The sequence below is a fragment of the Siniperca chuatsi genome, linkage group LG17 (genome assembly GCF_020085105.1).
Source record: "Siniperca chuatsi isolate FFG_IHB_CAS linkage group LG17, ASM2008510v1, whole genome shotgun sequence".
Classification (NCBI taxonomy): domain Eukaryota; kingdom Metazoa; phylum Chordata; class Actinopteri; order Centrarchiformes; family Sinipercidae; genus Siniperca; species Siniperca chuatsi.
In genome coordinates, this window is record NC_058058.1 from 6,613,073 (window position 1) to 6,630,842 (window position 17,770).

Genomic DNA, 17,770 nt, shown 5'->3' on the forward strand with positions numbered 1-17,770 from the left:
GAGTATGCAAGACAAATATGAAAAGAATAAGTTCTCATGCAGGAAGAACTTGAGTGTTATACACTGGATTATTATAAATGCAATAATGCGAGTAGCATTGTAATGTAAGCAAGGAGCTGGTGAAGGTGCAGCAAATTTTAGATTTAATGTACTGGTGGATAGTTTGATTTACTGTTTAATAGATTGTAGTTTGAACATGTAAACCTCAAAGTAAATAATAAGTGTCAAATAAACATAGGGGAGTAAAAGCACAACATTTCCCTCTGAAATGTAGCGAAGTAACAAGTAGCATAAAATACAAATACTCCAGACAAGTAGGTCTGAATTGTTTTTGGGTATTTGAGGAAAGGAACTGACTTTCCATCACTGCGTCACGTTTTCCCACAAACGGGGAAAGTTAACGTCCCTTTGCAGGTTTGTTCTTGTTTCAGATATCTGTAATCATTTCACATCAGTCCATGTTCCACATTTCAGGGTTTCGTTCGTCAAGGTTTTTAGGATAAATAAATAAACCTGCTTCTTAAAAAAAAGGGAGATGACGCCACTACATAGGACGGTCTGTTTACAACAGATCTGACGGTTCAACATTCACATCTGACATTCACATCTGACGTGTGGACACAGACACTGCTGCCCACATGTGGCTAAAAGTCATCCTACAAGCAGAAATGAGGGTCTATAGCACGACTGCACGTTAAGGAAATGTCTGTACACTTAAACTTAAATAAAGTAACGCCACAAGACAAGCGAGTCATTTTTTCCAATTTTATTACTTTGTTACAAACAAGATCAAAAGGTGGTCCTTTACTTGCCGGGGAGGATGATGCCGTCGTACTGAAAAGAAAGAGACAAATATTAGATTGTAATCGACGGTATTCCAGCAGAGAAAATTTAAATAAGATATAATGGTAGAATAATGCAGGATAAATTTGATTCTCAAAATCACATTTTAGCTTCGGCAGGTCAGGAGAGAAGTGACGAGAGCCACCGGTGCAAGAATCGAATTCCCAATAAATTGAGAAAAATTGATTACAAAATCACGAACATCAGTTAATTAGCTCTGCAATAACTCAAACGAAAGTTTAAAAAAAATAAATAAAAAACAACAAATCGGCCATCGCATGCACTCGATTAGCCACTATAGTTAAAAACAGAGCTAATACTATAGGTTACAATTCAAACAGACGTTTGATCTAACATGAAGTCAAAGGTCCATAGTGAAATTTCAGGAATTCCTCCCAGGGAATCATTTAAGGACACTTTTGATGCCCTCTCTTGATGGCTGCATCATTTCTAACAGTGGTTAGTTCACAGCTAACTATGAAACCAGCGCTTAGAGCCGTTACAGATGAGTGTCGATCGATCTCAGAAAACACGACCATACAAAGTCCAATTTCATTCCCTCTTCTAAACGTTCAATGTGAACTTTTAGCAAAACCTGGAAAGCTTAGTCTACAATGTTCACGTCTCTCAGGATGCGTGGGACCCCCGACAACACTCACTTTCTGCTGGAACCAGCGCATGGCCTCCTCTTTGCGGATGCGGTGCCTGAAACCGATGCGGCCTGTTTTCCGCTTCTTGTCGGCGATGCTGAAGCCGGGTCTGCCCAGGACCTGAACACAAACAGGGGACAGAGCTGCTCAGAAAAGCTTAACATAAAACACTGTTTCTCCATCACACATGAACACCACAGAAGCATCAATCACTATTTGTTGCCTGGCCTCAGTACTGGTTGAATATAATGGATTTAAGCCACGTCAGTAACACAAGCCCAGTGTCGACTCTCTACAACCCAAAAAGTCAAACGTGAAATTTACAAATAAGAAAGCAGTACATCATTACATTTGAGAAGCTGTAACTAACAAATGTTTAAAATCTTTACTAGATAAATGACTTTAAAGATGAATTACTTGTTAAATTTGTCAAATGAAAGTTAGCCGGCTGATCGTTTCAGCACTACATTTAACACTGCTCTAACATCATGTAGCTTATTTTGCACAAGAAACCGTTTATGGAAACAAATGTGTTTACACTTTGCCAAAAGTAGACATGTTAATGTCTTACTTTGTATAGTCATACCTCTGACACTCAGTATCAAAAGGTGGCTAATAAGCTCAAACGCCGTCGACAACATGTCATCTGACCACAGACATGATATACTTCAGACAGACAATCACCCAACTAGGACGAACAGCTACTGAGGAGGAAGTGCAAAGCTCAACTAAATTATCAAACAAAAAACCCCAAACAAACAAATGTATTCCACCATTTACACACAAATGTTTTTTGTCTCAACTGAATGCAAATCACTGAACCCGTCACATCACCTCCAACCAGCTATATTTATAAAAAAAAAAAAAAAAAAAAAAAAAAAAAAAAAAAAAAAGGTTTATTTTTTTGGCCACTTACCACGTAGAAGTCCAGTCCGTAGATGCCGATGCTGGGGTCGTACTTGATGCCCAGATCGATGTGCTCCTGGATACCGAAGCCGAAGTTTCCGGTATCTGAGAAGTTGTTCTTTCTCAACTCGTACTCGCGCACCTGGGAGCAGGAGCAGCAGAGTGAAGCCTCTTTAGCCACAAAGCAATAACATGTTCATAACAATAGTTGATAAATGTTAATTTAACTTTTACCCAGCCATAGTACATAACAGACCAATGAGTATTCAGACATGGCTATTTAGTTTGTCCACATGCATTTTGTTTTTTTGGAAAGTTTAAGACCAAACTAATGCCACATGTCAACTGTACTAGCAAGCGTGATGAGAACATTTGTGTTGTTCAATACCATGTCCATCACTTCACTTTGAAATCTAAGATTTAACACAAACAGACCAAAATCAGCTTTAGACTTTCTTTCCTGATTTATCTTATTCGCTTTTATTTTGAAAGACTGAACTGAATTCAAATTAAAACAATGTGAAAAGGGCCCAAATGGTCTTTGGTTAAACCACCTCATATACATCTGCAACCTGTGACAAAATCTTTAAAGAGTCACAAGCCAAAAGAAACTGTTAGGAACCACTGAACTAAGAAATATGTTAGGAACAACCAACGTGACTTCCCGACCTTGAGTCCTTTCTCCAGGATTTCCTCTGCTTTGGCGCCACGGACGGTACAGTGGACAGCAATCTTTTCATTCCTGCGGATACCGAAGGATCGCACAGTGTAGCGGGCTGTGGGCGGAGAAAAGAAAAAAGAAGTGAAATACAGTACTGTGATATCTATAAACTTAAGTTCATTTTCTACAAGCTTTTATCAAAAACCACTTCCGCTTTTTAGCCCAGCTTTATTATTATGACTGCCAGCTGCTTTTGGAATATGTACAATTCATCCTGTAGGGTTGAAACATTTACCAATCTTGTTTTGCTTTAGTGTATTTCCACTTCTACAGATACACACAAAGTCGGTCCTTCCGCAGCTCGAGGTCCTGCCTAAAAAAGCCTTCACCCAGCACACAAACACTCACCCTTGGAGAAGACGGGGGTCTGCCCTGTGAGCTGCTCCAGCACCTTGGCAGCACGGGTCAGTCTGTCTCCGCTCTCACCGACGCAGATGTTCAGGCAGAGCTTGCGAATGCGAAGCTCTCTCATGGGGTTCTCCTTCTTCTCACCCTGGTCCTGGAGGACACAACATATAGGGTTAGTTTCTCACCACAAAAGATTATTATTATTTTTGTTTTGTTTTTTAAACACAGCCCCCAAACTGACAAAAACACCACAACTCAGTAAATCACACAGAAACACGATTACTATGAAGTTCTGACAACTTGTCAACTGCTGCTGCCATGTTGAGTTACACGACTGTTAGCCTGCTAACAGGCTAGCAGAGGCAAGAAAGCTAGACAGACGACAAACTTAAAAGTAAATCCGACTTTCTGCTTAGTATTCACTCTTTATTTTTCTCTCTAAACCTGTACGTCTGGACACTGATCTTCTCCGTCTCAACATCAAACTCCCAGCAGTCTCAGGCGAACACATGCAGGCCGGAGGACATGTCCGTACATATCCCCGCTGTTAGCATTGTTACAGGTTATATATGTATCCGGAAATAAATAATAAAACTTCTACACAACTAAAGCAGCTCATGTAACATACTGTGTGGCCGCAGTGTCATCACACACACAAACTGTTACAGTCTTTAATGACAATATAACTACAAGTACGTTGAGTTCAGGGTTTTCCAGTAGCTAGCCTGTTAGAATAACTCGGTTATTTTCAGTTTAAAGTACTCTGTCACATTTATTGATAAAATACGACACTAGTTCAATCATCCATAATGAAGTTTAAGTCTCTGTACATCAAACATCAGCTATGATGCCCCTACAGCTTCGATGATCGTGGATTTTAAATCAGACCTCATATTTCTATACCCCGGTATAGAACTCACCGCCATGTTGGATCACTAGAAGAGGACGTAACGTTTCCGGCGAAACAAATTTATAGCGTTGTGTTCGCGACAAATCAGCTCGGGGAAACATCACGGGGTAACGCGAGGGTTCCGTTTTGTGTACTAAAAGCAAAATATTTGCGTAAAAAAACAATAAAATAAGTAAATTATTTTATCGTCTGTTCGCAGCTTTGATTTTGGTTTCGATTGAGCAAACAGTGGCATGTCAATTCCATCGATTAGTTGATTAATCAATTGATCAAGAGAAAATGAATCAGCAACCGTTTTGATAATCAAAAAATAATTTAAATAATATTTCAAGCATAAACACAGTACATTCCCGCTGGTTCAGGTTGTGCTGCTTTAAAAAAAAAAAATCAATTTAATCATTATAATCTTGTTTTGGTCGTTCGGTCGGACAAAACAAGCAATTAGAAGATCTCACCTTAAGTTCTGGGAAATTGTGATGGGCAATTTCTTTTTATGTTCTTACATTTTGTAAAAGAGAGATTAATTGAGAAAATAACCATCAGATTAATTGTTAAAAACAATTGTTAATTGCAGCCGTATTTATTAATTTTTCACTGTGTTTAGCTTTTGCCACAGACATACAGTAAATGTCTCTTTAACACCCTTTATTCCTTATTACACCAACAAGACAAGGTACATTTAAAACCTTTATTCAAGCTTAATTTACAAGAAAAGTCACAATACCAAAACACTTCACATTAAAACAAGAGGTGATTTTAAATATGCAGAAACATTTATGATATCAGGCTGTTGCTGATCTGAAATAAGGAATGAAAGAATTAGGAAACTAAATATGTGACAAAACACTAATAGGTTTCTAAGGTTTTGTCTTTTTGAAAAGCTGTTCAAGAACTACCAGAATAATGGCTCATATCAAAACATTTGACACAATCTGCATTAAAGGCAAACATAAGAATAATTATTTCCCTTTTACATTACACACTGTTGAAACCTTATTTATCACCATGGACATGATATCTGACAAAGACTGATTACAAACTCATCTGCTTCTCATCATCTATGTCTCCTTCAGCGTCACTATTAATCAAGTAAATGAGGAATATCGATAAGGGATAATGCTCTTTATTACCTGGTTTCACCTAATTCACATAATTCATGAAAAGAGGAATTGTCTGTTATATTTCATGTATTCGTTGTTTCCCTCTTTTCCCATCACTTACATACAAAATATGACACAAACCAAACCGACAGCAAACAGTAGGGCCAGTTTAGTCATAAATGCAGTATCCAGAGAGTAAACTGCAGTCAGTAAGGGCGAGTTATCTACAGATCCCTCAGCGGAGGTGTCTGCTGAAGGAGTCCTTAGTGGTGGGACTGGACCTGGAGGTTTCAGCAGGGGCAGGCCCTCCTTCCTTTGCTCCTCCAAGGCGTTGATGAAGAACGCCAGCGCTTTGCGGGGGAAGACGGCCGGGGAGAAGAGGTTGCAGTTGGGGACGAAGAAGTGAGGAAGGACGCCTCTGCGCGCGTGGTCCTCCAGAGCCCCGAGGAGGTGCAGGAAGCAGGCAGGAAGCTGCTGACGGTCCCACATGGAGTCATTGAACCTGAGAGGCGAGACGCAGGGGGAAGAAGACGTCAGCGAAATGAGAAAAATAGAAAAACTGAATGAAGAAGAGAAATTATGATACTGACAGATTTTTACAACCAGTACTACTAATATCAGTCCAAACACTACTTCTATTGCTACAACAAAAATACTAATAAACAGCTAAATAGGGCTGCAACTAGTGATTATTTGTATTATTGTTTAATCTGTTGATTCTTTTTTTTGATTAATTAAGTCTTTCAAATGTCAGAAAATATTGAAAAATACCACATCACATTTTCGTAGAGCACAGTCAGTCAAAAGCCAAGACAGATTCAATTTACAATGATATAAAAAGCAGCAAATCTTAATATTTAAGGACATTTAAGGATATAAATGACTTAAAAGACTTAAAAATTTCTGTTAATAGACTGATTTAATCGACTAATTGTTTTAGCATTATTGTTAATCCTACTGTGCTCACATACATTTACTATTTTTAAGGCTACAACCAATGATATTTTAATTATTGATTAATCTGACGGTTATTTTTTTTCAATTAATCGCTTAGTTGTTTAGTGAAATGGCAGAAAATAGTGAAAATGTCGATCTTGTCTTTAAACCTGCAATAACTGATTATTTTGAACACTTGGGGGCAGCAGAAACAAGTTGTGAACACAACACTGACATATTATCACCTTTTGAGTCGATATGTTATCAAACAGTTGCTTATTTACACATCCAGCAGTTACGGAGCAACATTATTATTAATTTGGAGTCGTGTTTCTGGTCACCTGATCAATGTAAGTCAAATATTTACTCTCTTTTAGCTCTGTTTTGGTCTCCACCAACTCCTGAGGGAAATATCTGGCTCTTTAGCTGCTAAATGCTCAACTTTGTTCACCAGCTAGTCGCTAACTGTGTCTGTCTGCCGTTTGGTGCTGAGCAGGTAGTGTACAGTGGGCTTTTAGAGCTTTTTAGCTGAAAACAGCTGCCTGCTGTGGCCGAAAACGACGCTATGAGAGCTGTGGGAGTGAACTCAACAGCAAAGTTGTGGGCCGTACATCTAAACAATGAGCTTAAACTCACTTTAAAGCTCCATAAAGCCGAGAGGAGCTGCAGATCCAGGTGATAATTCTCTGTAGGTTCATCGCCATGAACGACCTCTCTCACGTTGTCACGTTGTTTTCACATCGTTATTTATATTGTTACTATAAAAATATCGATTAGAGCCGCTTTAAATTGTTTTGTCTAACCAACAGTCCAAAATTACATTATTACAACTCCAACTATTAGCACTACGACACCAGCTATGGTCTACTACCTACTATGAGATTCTGATGAGAATAAAGGTGATGAAGAGTACCTGATGGACATGGTGTGGAAGAAGGCGGTTTTCCCGTGGTACGAGCAGAGGTCATCCAGCTCTTTGGGAAAACGTTGTTTCAGGCCCTCAATCAGAGACTTGAGGAGCATTAAGCACTGCTTACTGCCAGAGGGAACATGAAATCATTTGTTGTGAAAAGGCCTCAAGAAAAGCTTTTTATTCCTAATTTATGTCTTCCTTTTTAAAAATCACGACATCTATTTATTTAAAAAAGCTTCTTCAGTTGGAGGCTATTTGTTCTTCTCTTAAGTTATTGTTGACTCTATATACAGTTTGTTCTTTTGAAGTACTTTGTACCACATCACCTTTAATAAGAGCCTTTATAAAGGGGTTATATAAGTTGTAAATAATTGTTTTATTAATGGGTAATAAATCACTTAAAAATTGATTTTTATAGTTAGTTATAAACTACTAATAAGAACAAATTCTGGGGTTGCCAGGTTGTGAAAAATCATTTCTATTTGGTAACATTGCAGTTATTTATGTTTGTAAACCATTAATAAATATTTATTTTTAATAAGCCATCAAGTCTGCAGTTATAAACGTTATTTAGTCATTAATAAAGGGTTTTTAGTCCAGATTGTCTGCAGTCCTTATATAGAAATAAATGGTCAAATCTATCTGTCAAAGGGATTTTTCACAACCTGGCAACCTATAATCAGTTGCATTTTTGAAGCACTTTTATTTATTACATTTACCATCAGAGACCCTGCCACGCCTGCACGGCTCCCACAGCTAACAAAACGATTAGATCAACAAAATAACTTCATGAGTGGGAGGACGTGAGAATAAACTGACTCCTTCGAACAGTTCAGAGTCTCACCGGCAGCATTTGGTGGCGTTGCTCTCGCAGCAGGTTTTCTTGTTGCCGTGACTCGTGATGATTTTCTTCTCAATGTGGGAGAAAGAAATCCTCCAACTTTCTGTTACAGAAAGACAAAACAAGCCGATGGGATGACGTCACCCCATGCAAATTCACAAACACTCACACTGGAGTTGTGTATAAAATAAATCCCACTTAAATGCCACACAGATAAAAGTCTTACATGTCTTAAGTTTAGCTGTTCAAACTCCTGGGAACACAAGCAGAGCGACGTTGTTTCATATTGTTATAGAACAGTTCACCCCAGAACAAAAAATTACTTTAATCACAGCCTTTATACAAACAGCTCCAAAAACACAGTAATGTTTTAGCTCAAGTGCTTTATAACCAAACAACTGGAACAAACTGTATAATTGTCACGTTCAGTTCAAAAAAAGGGCCCAAATGCAGGACTCAGGCAGGCAGGCTGAAGAACAAAAGATGAGTTTATTCCTTAATTTAAACGGGTTTAATTTAAAAGGTACAGGAAAAATACAGGACTGAACTGGTGGGGACAAACACAGGCACATAAATACACTCAGGTAGGACAGACAACGAGACACAGGTGAAACCAACTGACACAGGAGAAAACAGTGAAAGCAATCAAAGACAGGAAGCAAAACCACCAGACACAACAGGGAGGGAGAATATTACAAAATAAAACAGGAAATAACAGGACAAAAACCCAAAACCACGACAATAATTTCCTTTTTATCAACGTGTTATGTACAAATTTGGAGCTGTAAAATAATTACTCTCTAACAGTGTGGGTGAAGGATGCCGGGGACGAAGTACTCAGATCCTTAAGTAAAAGTACCAACACCAAAATGTAAAAATACTCCATTAAAAAGTTAAATAAGTATTATCAGCTAAATTTACTTAAAGTATCAAAAGTAAAAGTACTTGTTTTGCAGAAAATCGGCCCCTGTGACTGTTTAATAAATTACATTGTTAATACTGATACAATGTGTAAACAGCATCTTACTGTTGTAGTTTTAACTTCTTTATATGCAGTTAGCTAGTTTAGTCCAGCGGTTCCCAACCCAGGGGTCGGGCTCCTCCAAAGGGTCGCAAGATAAATCTGAGGGGTCGTGAGATGATTAATGGGAGAGGAAGGAAGGAAAAGTTCTGATACACAAATCTGTTTTCACTTTTCTCTAATCTTTGATTTTTCTGTAAAATGTTGGTTAAATTTACGTCTTTAACCATCAAACTGTCGTTTAAATTAAATCATCTGAGAAGTTTAGAGGTGAAATGTCTCTTTAGTGGAACTGCTGCTGACAAATCATAGACATCTGAAATGTGACAAGGAACCTCAACTAGATGCTGTTTTTCCTTTTTAGGTCACCAGTCAAAAAGGTTGGAAACCACTGGTTTAATCTTTAACAATGTGTTGTATTTTAAAAGCTTATCATATGTTTTTTATGTACATTTTTAAAAGTAACTAAATCTGTCAAACAAATGTAGTGAAGTATAAGGTACAATATGTCCATCTGAAACGTACTGGGATAGATACAACAACAGACAGAAACCTCTCTCACCTTTGGTTTCCTTGCTGAGGTTTCGTCCTTTGAGCCTCTTTGGGACAAAGAAACAGGGTAAACTTTTGATTTCTTGGCGAACTTTCTTTCCCAGCCAGTTGTCCACATCTGGACCGTTACGGAGAGCGAGCGGCCAGCCCTGAGAGGAGTGGACCTTCATCCAGGAACAAGGAAAAATGTTAAGTCACATTAGATCAATAAACAGTACAATACTACTGTCATCATTACTACCTCTACTACTATTACCCACCTCTGCCATCACATTAGTACATAGTACCGCTACTTGTACTCCTTCTACCTCTACTCGCCAGTGCTATCCTGTATGCTGTTGCATGCTGGGGCAGCAGGCTGAGGGTAGCGGACGCTAACAGGCTCAACAAACTGCTCCGTAAGGCCAGTGACATTGTGGGGGTGGAGCTGGACTCTCTGGCGGTGGTGTCAGAGAGGAGGATGCTGGCCAAACTACATGCCATCTTGGACAGTGTCTCCCACCCGCTCCATGACGTGCTGGTCAAACAAAGGAGCACCTTCAGCAGAAGACTCATCCCCCCACAATGCACCACAGAGCGCCACAGGAAGTCATTCCTGCCTGTGGCCATCAAACTCTTTAACTCCTCCCTCTAAGTGTCAGTCTGTATGACCCTAAGTCACTAAACTGGACATTGATCATTAACATCTCTGCAATACTTGAAATTATTGTGCAATATTCTGTGTAATACTCCTGTGCAATATTTTTGTTTAAAATTCCCTATTTATTGATATTTATTCATACTTCTATTATCCACCGTCTCATAATCATCTTAATAAGCTACACTTAACTTAACTCATTACTGCACTATTACTTATTACATTGTATTATTATACCGTACATACTTATCAACCTATCGACCTCTAAATCCACTTTGGTACTTACACTTATTTTAGCTTTTATACTTATATCTTTAATTTATCTGACCTGTGTTATATTTTGATTTGCTTAGTACTTCTCTTCCTGTGTGCACTGACATGACAGTGAGCAGCTGTAACGAAAGAGTTTCCCCTCGGGGATCAATAAAGTATTTCTGATTCTGATTCTACTAGAGGTGGAAGACGTTTGCACCTCTTTTACTTAGGTCAAATAATATAAAACCAAAATATTAAAAAAAGAATATAAAAGTAAATAAGTAAAAGTACATAAGTATTATCAGCAAAATGTACTTAAGTTTTCTAAACTATAAGTACTGCTTATGTAGAATTGCCCCTTTTAGCATTTTATACTATATATTGTTGGATTATTAGTATATGTAGCTGATCAAGTACTTTTACACTGTTTGGTTGTTTAATCTGTAATAATGGACCCTATTTTATAAACTGGTCATATGTTTTGTGTTTATAAACTTCATCTGTAAAATAACTAGTAAATGTAGCTGTTGTATAACTGAAGTGGCTCTGGACGGTTTCATTAAAGGAAACAAAGATACAGAAATATAGCTTCATTAACTTTTCACGTACATAATATATGTAATAATGCATTTAGTCAGATTTCTTTCCTCTAATCTCCTAATTCATACCAAGATTTTAAGTGTGTTTCATTAGTATCTGTAACCAAAAAACCATGGATGATTTTATTTCTCCAGATTGACATTACAATAAAAATTTTACAGATAAAGTGATCACCTCCAGAGCAGGAACCACGTCCACAGAGATCAGCTCGTTGCTGTTATCAGCACAGATGAGAGATAAAGTCACAGCCGGCGAGTTTGGACGCTTCCTGTTCACCTCCCAGTGAAAGCATTTATCGGGCACTGGAAACAAGGAAAAGTGAATACAGACCATGAGTAGCTTGACTTTGTGGTTCCCAAAGTGAGCCCTGATGCCTCCAGCTCTGCTGACTGTGCACAGACACCAACAGCAACAGCAGAAAGTAGAAGGAGAAACCAGATAATTGTTACAAACTAGTAACAACAGATGAGAGATGAGAGGTGACGATCAGACCTTGGTAGGTCTTGAGGAACTTGCGGACCAGGCGGTACATCTCACTCAGGATCTTGCTTGATGAGAGCGTGAGCTTATTCTCCAAAAGAAAGGCTTGTATGGGGCTCCGAGTGGGTCGGGCGATATCGATCTGGTAGAAGAGGCCGCCGTCGAGCTCCTTCATGTTAAGACGTGAAGGAGCCTGAAGCTTCAGCATCATGTCAAACTCATCGGGGTTGTGGATCTGAAGCAGGAGTAAAGAGATTCAACACAATATAGAGACAGTGGTGTTGCTTGTTTGTCTAATGCCTGTTTACTCTCTCTCTCTCTCTCCGCTCTCTACTGTCCAGACCATCATTTTATTTTACCTTTATTTTACCAGGAATATTCCCATTGAGATTCAGAATCTCTTTTACAAGGGAGTCCTGGCCAAGACAACCCCGATTTAAAGCAGGTGGAGCAGACTAAATGATTTACAGTGACTTGATTCAACTGAGGTAAGGGGTTTGCTCTTATTTAACTTCCTGGATTAAATGTCTCACGAAATGTGATGTAATGTGATCAAACTGTAAGTGTAAACCTGATTGGCTGTTACGGTAGTTATGGAGAGAAATTCAGTTTGATTTGATAGGTCAGGGAGAAAGACTGCCTCTCTGTCTCTTCCTCCAGCCACATTTCCACTCCCCCTTCATTGCCGTTCTCTACTTGTCCACCAGATGCCGTCAGACTTCTCCCATTGGTCCCAGTCATCTGACTCCTACATGCACCTCCTCACCTGTTCCTCATTTTATATTATGAGGTTCCATTTGTGCCAAAATTATGTCAAATGCTCACTGTCCATGTCGACTGAACGTTTGACAAAACATTTTTACACGTCTATTCAACTTTGAACTGTACTTATGTCGTGTTGTTGCACTCCCTGTCATTTTACTATTTTGTTTTGCAAATCTTCCTGATGTGATGTTTTCCCTGTCGTCTGACTGTGTCACACGCTGTGGCGTTTAATTACAGACACTTTGTTATTCCGTTTATTCCACGGTTAGTGACAGAAAAAAAAAAAGTGTAAAAATTGAATGGTGTCGACACATCTGGTCAACATGCAAAACAACAGGGAGAACATCACATCAGGACGACATTCATAACAACTAATGTTCAGTCGACATAGACAGTGAGCATTTGACATAATTTTGGCACAAATGGAACCTCATACCAATAACCTGTCAGTATTTATACCAGCCCCTTTTCCACAGTCAGTTGCCAGATTGTCAGTGTTGCTTTTGGCTTTGCTTTCCAGCCACCTGAACATGAACCTGCTTTCTAGTTCCCTGTTTCCTGTTACCTGTTCCTGTATTTTGAACCTGTACCTGAACCTGTATCTGTACCTTCCTACCCCTTTGGGGTCTGGGGCCCCCAAGGCAGTTGCCTGCTCTGCCTGGTTATACAGTATGTGCTCTACAATAGATACAGTCAGTGGCCACTTTATTAGGTACACCTGTCCAATTCAATACAACTGTTCTGCATGAATGTTTACTCCTCTGATGCCTATAATGTTCAGTTTTCTGTCGTAAAGATGCTAATTAAATTAAATGTTTTAAAATTGAGGTAGTTAGTGGTGTTGTTGTACTGAACTGTATTGTATTTAAATGTGTTTCTAATGTTTTGTCCCCCTCATGTATGTAAGGGAGGACAAAAAAATTAGACACACCTGTGCAACATCACCTTTAATTATGCCCTCAATAATAAACATTTGTCTCTGTTTGTTTAAAAAAAATCTGATCCAAAGTGAGAATGAAAATCTGAGTCGGCTCTCTGGCTGTATTGTTGCCTTTAGAGATTGTGAGTGGTTGATCTCACCTTAACTTTCTCAAAGTAGCTGCCGCTGGTGAGGAAGTCAGCTGACTGGAAGAAAGGCTGATCACCGTTCCTCAGGAATTTCAGCAGGTTCTCTCGGAAATCGTTGACCACCTCTGCAGCCCAGCGGCGGTCTGTCTGCCGGATCTTGAGGTCTTTAGCGTTGAGTTTGATCCAGTTGGCCAGCTCTGGGGAGACCGACTCCTCGACCCCTCTGGATCCCTCCTCTGCAATGTAACACAGACAAGGACGAGACTTAAGAGACAGTAGCCACCAGGAAGCAGTTTGAGACATTACAGAGGAGATCATATCAACCACACAGTTTTTACACATTGAAGCTGAATCGTTAAACACATTTCAACTGCAGCATCACCTGCTTGTTGCTGCTGAACTTTCTGCCTCTGTCTTGCTGGCGTGAGACGTGGAGGACTCGACTTTCCTCTGGTGTCGTCTTTATGCCGCGTTGCTTCAGTCAGACTGCCATTTCTGTCCTGTCCGTCCATAACTCACTCGTCTCAGCCTTGAATAACTATGTACAGAGAACCAGAGGTGGAATTTAACTAAGTACATTTATTCAAGTACTGTACTTAAGTACACATCTGAGGTCTTTCTCCGCAACATTTCAGAGGGAAATATTGGACTTTTTACTTCACTGCAATTACTTGACAGCTTTAGTTACTAGTTACTTTACAAATTAAAATATCTGCATACAAAACTTATGAAGATCTTAAAAAAATATGTTTTGTTATAAATTGAACTACCCAACAGTATATACAATTACAGCTGAAACGATTAGTCGATTAATCAATTAGTCCTTTGACAGAAAATTAATTGGCAACTATTTTGATTATCAGTTCAGTCATTTCATGGTTCCAGCTTCTAAAGGAAAGAATCAGACAAAAGATCTGCACACTGTGCTAACAGCTCGCAGCAATTTTAATGTGAGCAACATTGTGATCTACCAGAGATCTTCATCAGGCATTGTTTTGCCTGTTCTTGCCTTTAGCTTTCTTTTTGATCCAGCACCTGCAGAAGTTTTTTTGGATGTGTGTACCCTACACCCTGTTTGTCTTTGGTTCCAGCTTCTCAAATGTGAGGATTTGCTGATTTTCCTTTTTAATTATGCTAGCATGGCTGTAGACTCTTAGTCTTGTTTTGAAGAATTTTGAATATGTTTGATAGCAGAACAGCTTTGCTTTAAAAGTTTAGCATACATCTATTGTAGTATGTTAAGCAGGGTAGCAAGGGAAATGACCCAAATGCAGACAGGTAGGCAGAGCAGGTGCAGATCAACCATTTAATGATAAGAAACACAAAAATAGGTTTACACCTATTTCAGGCAGTCCAACAGAGGCGACACAATTCAGAAAGGGAGCAGGCAAGCAGTCGCAAACAAAAGAAACAAAATCCGACAGTGGACAGGCAAAATCCAAAAATCCACAAACAGGCAATGTACAGGGAACCAACACACCAGGGTGCTTGACTGAGGCGCAACATACAATGACAAACTGACACTGAACAAAGGAAAAACTCAGACTAAATACACTTAGGTAGGGGAGACAGAGAGAACTAATTAGGCCGGGGCAAACAATCAAAACTGGATAGGATGTAAAACAACAAAACACACGAGGAGAGGAGAACACTTCAAGTTAAAACAGTTAAATAATAAGACAAAAACCCAAAACCATGACAACATCATCAAATTTCTTTAGATTTCTTTTCTGCCGTTAACTAATATGGAACATCTGTGCCCCCAAGCCCTCTGTCTCATAATCCATTCATATGAGACCAGGCCAGTCACTGACAGTAAACGTGAACGAACAAGATGTAATCCAAATCCAAATCATCAGATAGATAAACCAACTCATTCAATACTGGTGGTATTAAAAGAGCTTTAATTTCTTGTAGTAACCATCCAAGCTGTTCTTATAATGGTTTTAATGGTTTGTGATGTTAATAAAATCTCTTCATGATGTTTCAGGGGTTTATCTCACCTGGGTTTGAGAAGCCTCTGTTGCAAACGGAGATGGTGGCCGTTGTGTCTCTCTCCGTCTTTCCAGCTCTGTCCACTATCTCTACTTTCACTTTCAATTTCCATGAAATGTCATCTGGATTCATTTTAGAAAACACTTAAAGGTTAAAAATGATGCCAGTTGCACAATTACACCAATGAAACATGATCTTTGTCTTGTGAAATACACACACACACACCCACACACCTTGTGAATTCTTCAAAATTAGATAACATAGGTGTGTTTTCATCTCTTGTACCTGAACTAAATAACCAGGTTGCCATTTATGAGAACATCTTATAGTGACGTAATAAGTTCACAAACAGGCAAATGTTTATTGTTAAATGTTTGTATGAAGACATGTAATAATCTTAAATAATCTCAATGATTCAGTCCACAGAAAAAAAAAAGAAATGGTTCAGAGTTAATAAGAGGTTAGACCTTACCAATCCTCACTGTTGATTGAGAATAGCCCAAAATGTGCTCTGCTGTTTTCTGTTGCTTTGGTGGAGTGCTACTGTATAAAGTCTCGTTGAAATCTTGACACCTGAGAATAAATTTGAATTAATTTTGTTTAGTATACAAAAATCCTTGCTTTGAATTTGTCTAACATACACACGGTGTGTTTGATGTACTACTGTGTAACTTGTATTATGTGTCATTATTAACAAGGTTAAAAGTACAGGCATGCTAGCAGCTCTGTGAGGCTAACATTTTCTAACTAGCACTCAACACGAAGTATATGAGGCTGAATGGGAATGTCATTAGTTTTACAGGTATTTGGTCATAAACCAAAGTATTGGGCCTATTCTGACCTGATGATGGCGTTAGATGAAAAGTCAGGGGATGACCAAAGTGACTGCAATTCATCCTGTGGAAGTCATGAATGTCTGTACCAAATTTAATGGAAATCCATCCAACAGTTGTTGAGACATTTCTCTCAAAACCACAAACATCCACCTCATGGTGCTGGAGGAAAAGTAAGAGGAAAGGTCAGGGGATCACCAAAGTCAGTAGGATTCATCCTCTGGGCACCATGAATGTCTGTACCAAATTTAATGGAAATCCATCCAATAGTTGTCAAGATATTTCAGTCTGGATCAAAGTGGTGGACCAACTGATCACCTGACAGACCAACACTGTCATAAATTGCCAAGTTGAAACTAGTCTTCACCAGTTCAGAGTTGGTATGAGGAACTTTTAAAGTTAGCCCATCCTGTGTTGTCATGTTTTGCTCTGAAATCCTGGAAACTGTCTTCCAAACCAAAACCATCTTTAGTTTTGAGATGATGTGCCTCATAAAGCTGGAGGAACGTGAACAGAGGAAGAACGATAAATATTTGTAGAAAGAAATACCTAGTGTTGACAAATGGATTGACATTGTGTACAATATTTATGTAATGGAGAACTTGAGAACAAAGATACATTTGCTGAGAACTGGATAAAATTGATTATTTACGTTTCATCCTTCAGACCAGACTTTGTGTAAATAAGCATCAGAAACAATCAATTCAGTGTAATTTTTAGTCTCCAATTGTTTATGTATGTACACTATTTACAAAACATTTATTGTCATTTGGGATTCTTTTTCCTTTCCTTCTCACGTTTAAAAGGTCTTCATGTTCATATGGTGTTGACTTTGTTTATGTTAATTCTCTCTTTAAAAGTCCATAAAAAGAGAATTGCAAAAAAAAAAAAGCACGTTAGATACCTCAGTAATTTAGATAAATAGAAACACAGGTCATCTGATGCACTGTGGTAAATTGCATCCAATGGTTAGTTCATTCATTCATTCATTCAACCTTTATTTAAAACTTGAGGAATCACTGAGGGCATGCCCTCATTTTCAGTACAAAACAGAATAAATACACCCAAAAAATAAGTAACGAGAAAACAAACCAACAGACAGCAACAGATCACAGTTAAAAACAATAACATTAAAGAGCGGAGTAATAAGGACGTGATTTATTGTGGCAAGTTACCATTAAGGGCTTTATAAATAAATAGAAACCAATGCCTGTCACGTCTCTTTGTTAGAGATGCCCACCCGACCTTTTCATGCAAGATGCAATGATGAGTAGAATAACTGTCACCGGTAATAAATCTTACAGCAGAGCGATGAACTGAATCCAGAGGTTTAAGAGTGGAGGCAGAGGCGTGTCTATAGGTAACATCACCATAGTCCAAGACAGACAAGAAGACG

At 38.7% G+C, this 17,770-nt stretch overlaps 2 protein-coding genes across 4 annotated transcripts; both read right to left on the minus strand.

The window, feature by feature from the left end:
* Positions 1–751: 751 nt before the first annotated feature.
* rpl11 (ribosomal protein L11) lies at positions 752–4,480 on the minus strand. 2 transcript variants are annotated; one of them, XM_044171922.1, is made up of 6 exons: positions 4,389–4,480; positions 3,469–3,619; positions 3,069–3,175; positions 2,410–2,541; positions 1,503–1,613; positions 752–834 (listed from the first exon to the last, which is right to left on the minus strand). In XM_044171922.1, the coding sequence occupies exons 1-6, from the start codon at positions 4,392–4,394 to the stop codon at positions 805–807; spliced, it is 537 nt and encodes a 178-aa protein (XP_044027857.1). In that variant the 5' UTR covers positions 4,395–4,480; the 3' UTR covers positions 752–804. The 2 variants fall into 2 exon arrangements, with proteins under 2 accessions (XP_044027857.1, XP_044027856.1); XM_044171921.1 differs by lacking the exon at positions 4,389–4,480 and adding an exon at positions 4,299–4,322.
* A 572-nt stretch (positions 4,481–5,052) lies between these two features.
* On the minus strand, positions 5,053–15,654 carry LOC122864465 (cyclic GMP-AMP synthase). 2 transcript variants are annotated; one of them, XM_044171923.1, is made up of 9 exons: positions 15,550–15,654; positions 13,929–14,084; positions 13,559–13,782; positions 11,726–11,948; positions 11,408–11,535; positions 9,752–9,905; positions 8,172–8,274; positions 7,328–7,450; positions 5,053–5,980 (listed from the first exon to the last, which is right to left on the minus strand). In XM_044171923.1, exons 2-9 carry the CDS (start codon positions 14,056–14,058, stop codon positions 5,596–5,598), a joined length of 1,470 nt encoding a protein of 489 aa, XP_044027858.1. In that variant the 5' UTR covers positions 14,059–14,084; positions 15,550–15,654; the 3' UTR covers positions 5,053–5,595. The 2 variants fall into 2 exon arrangements, with proteins under 2 accessions (XP_044027858.1, XP_044027859.1); XM_044171924.1 differs by having other exon boundaries at positions 8,172–8,271; positions 15,550–15,647.
* Positions 15,655–17,770: the final 2,116 nt, after the last annotated feature.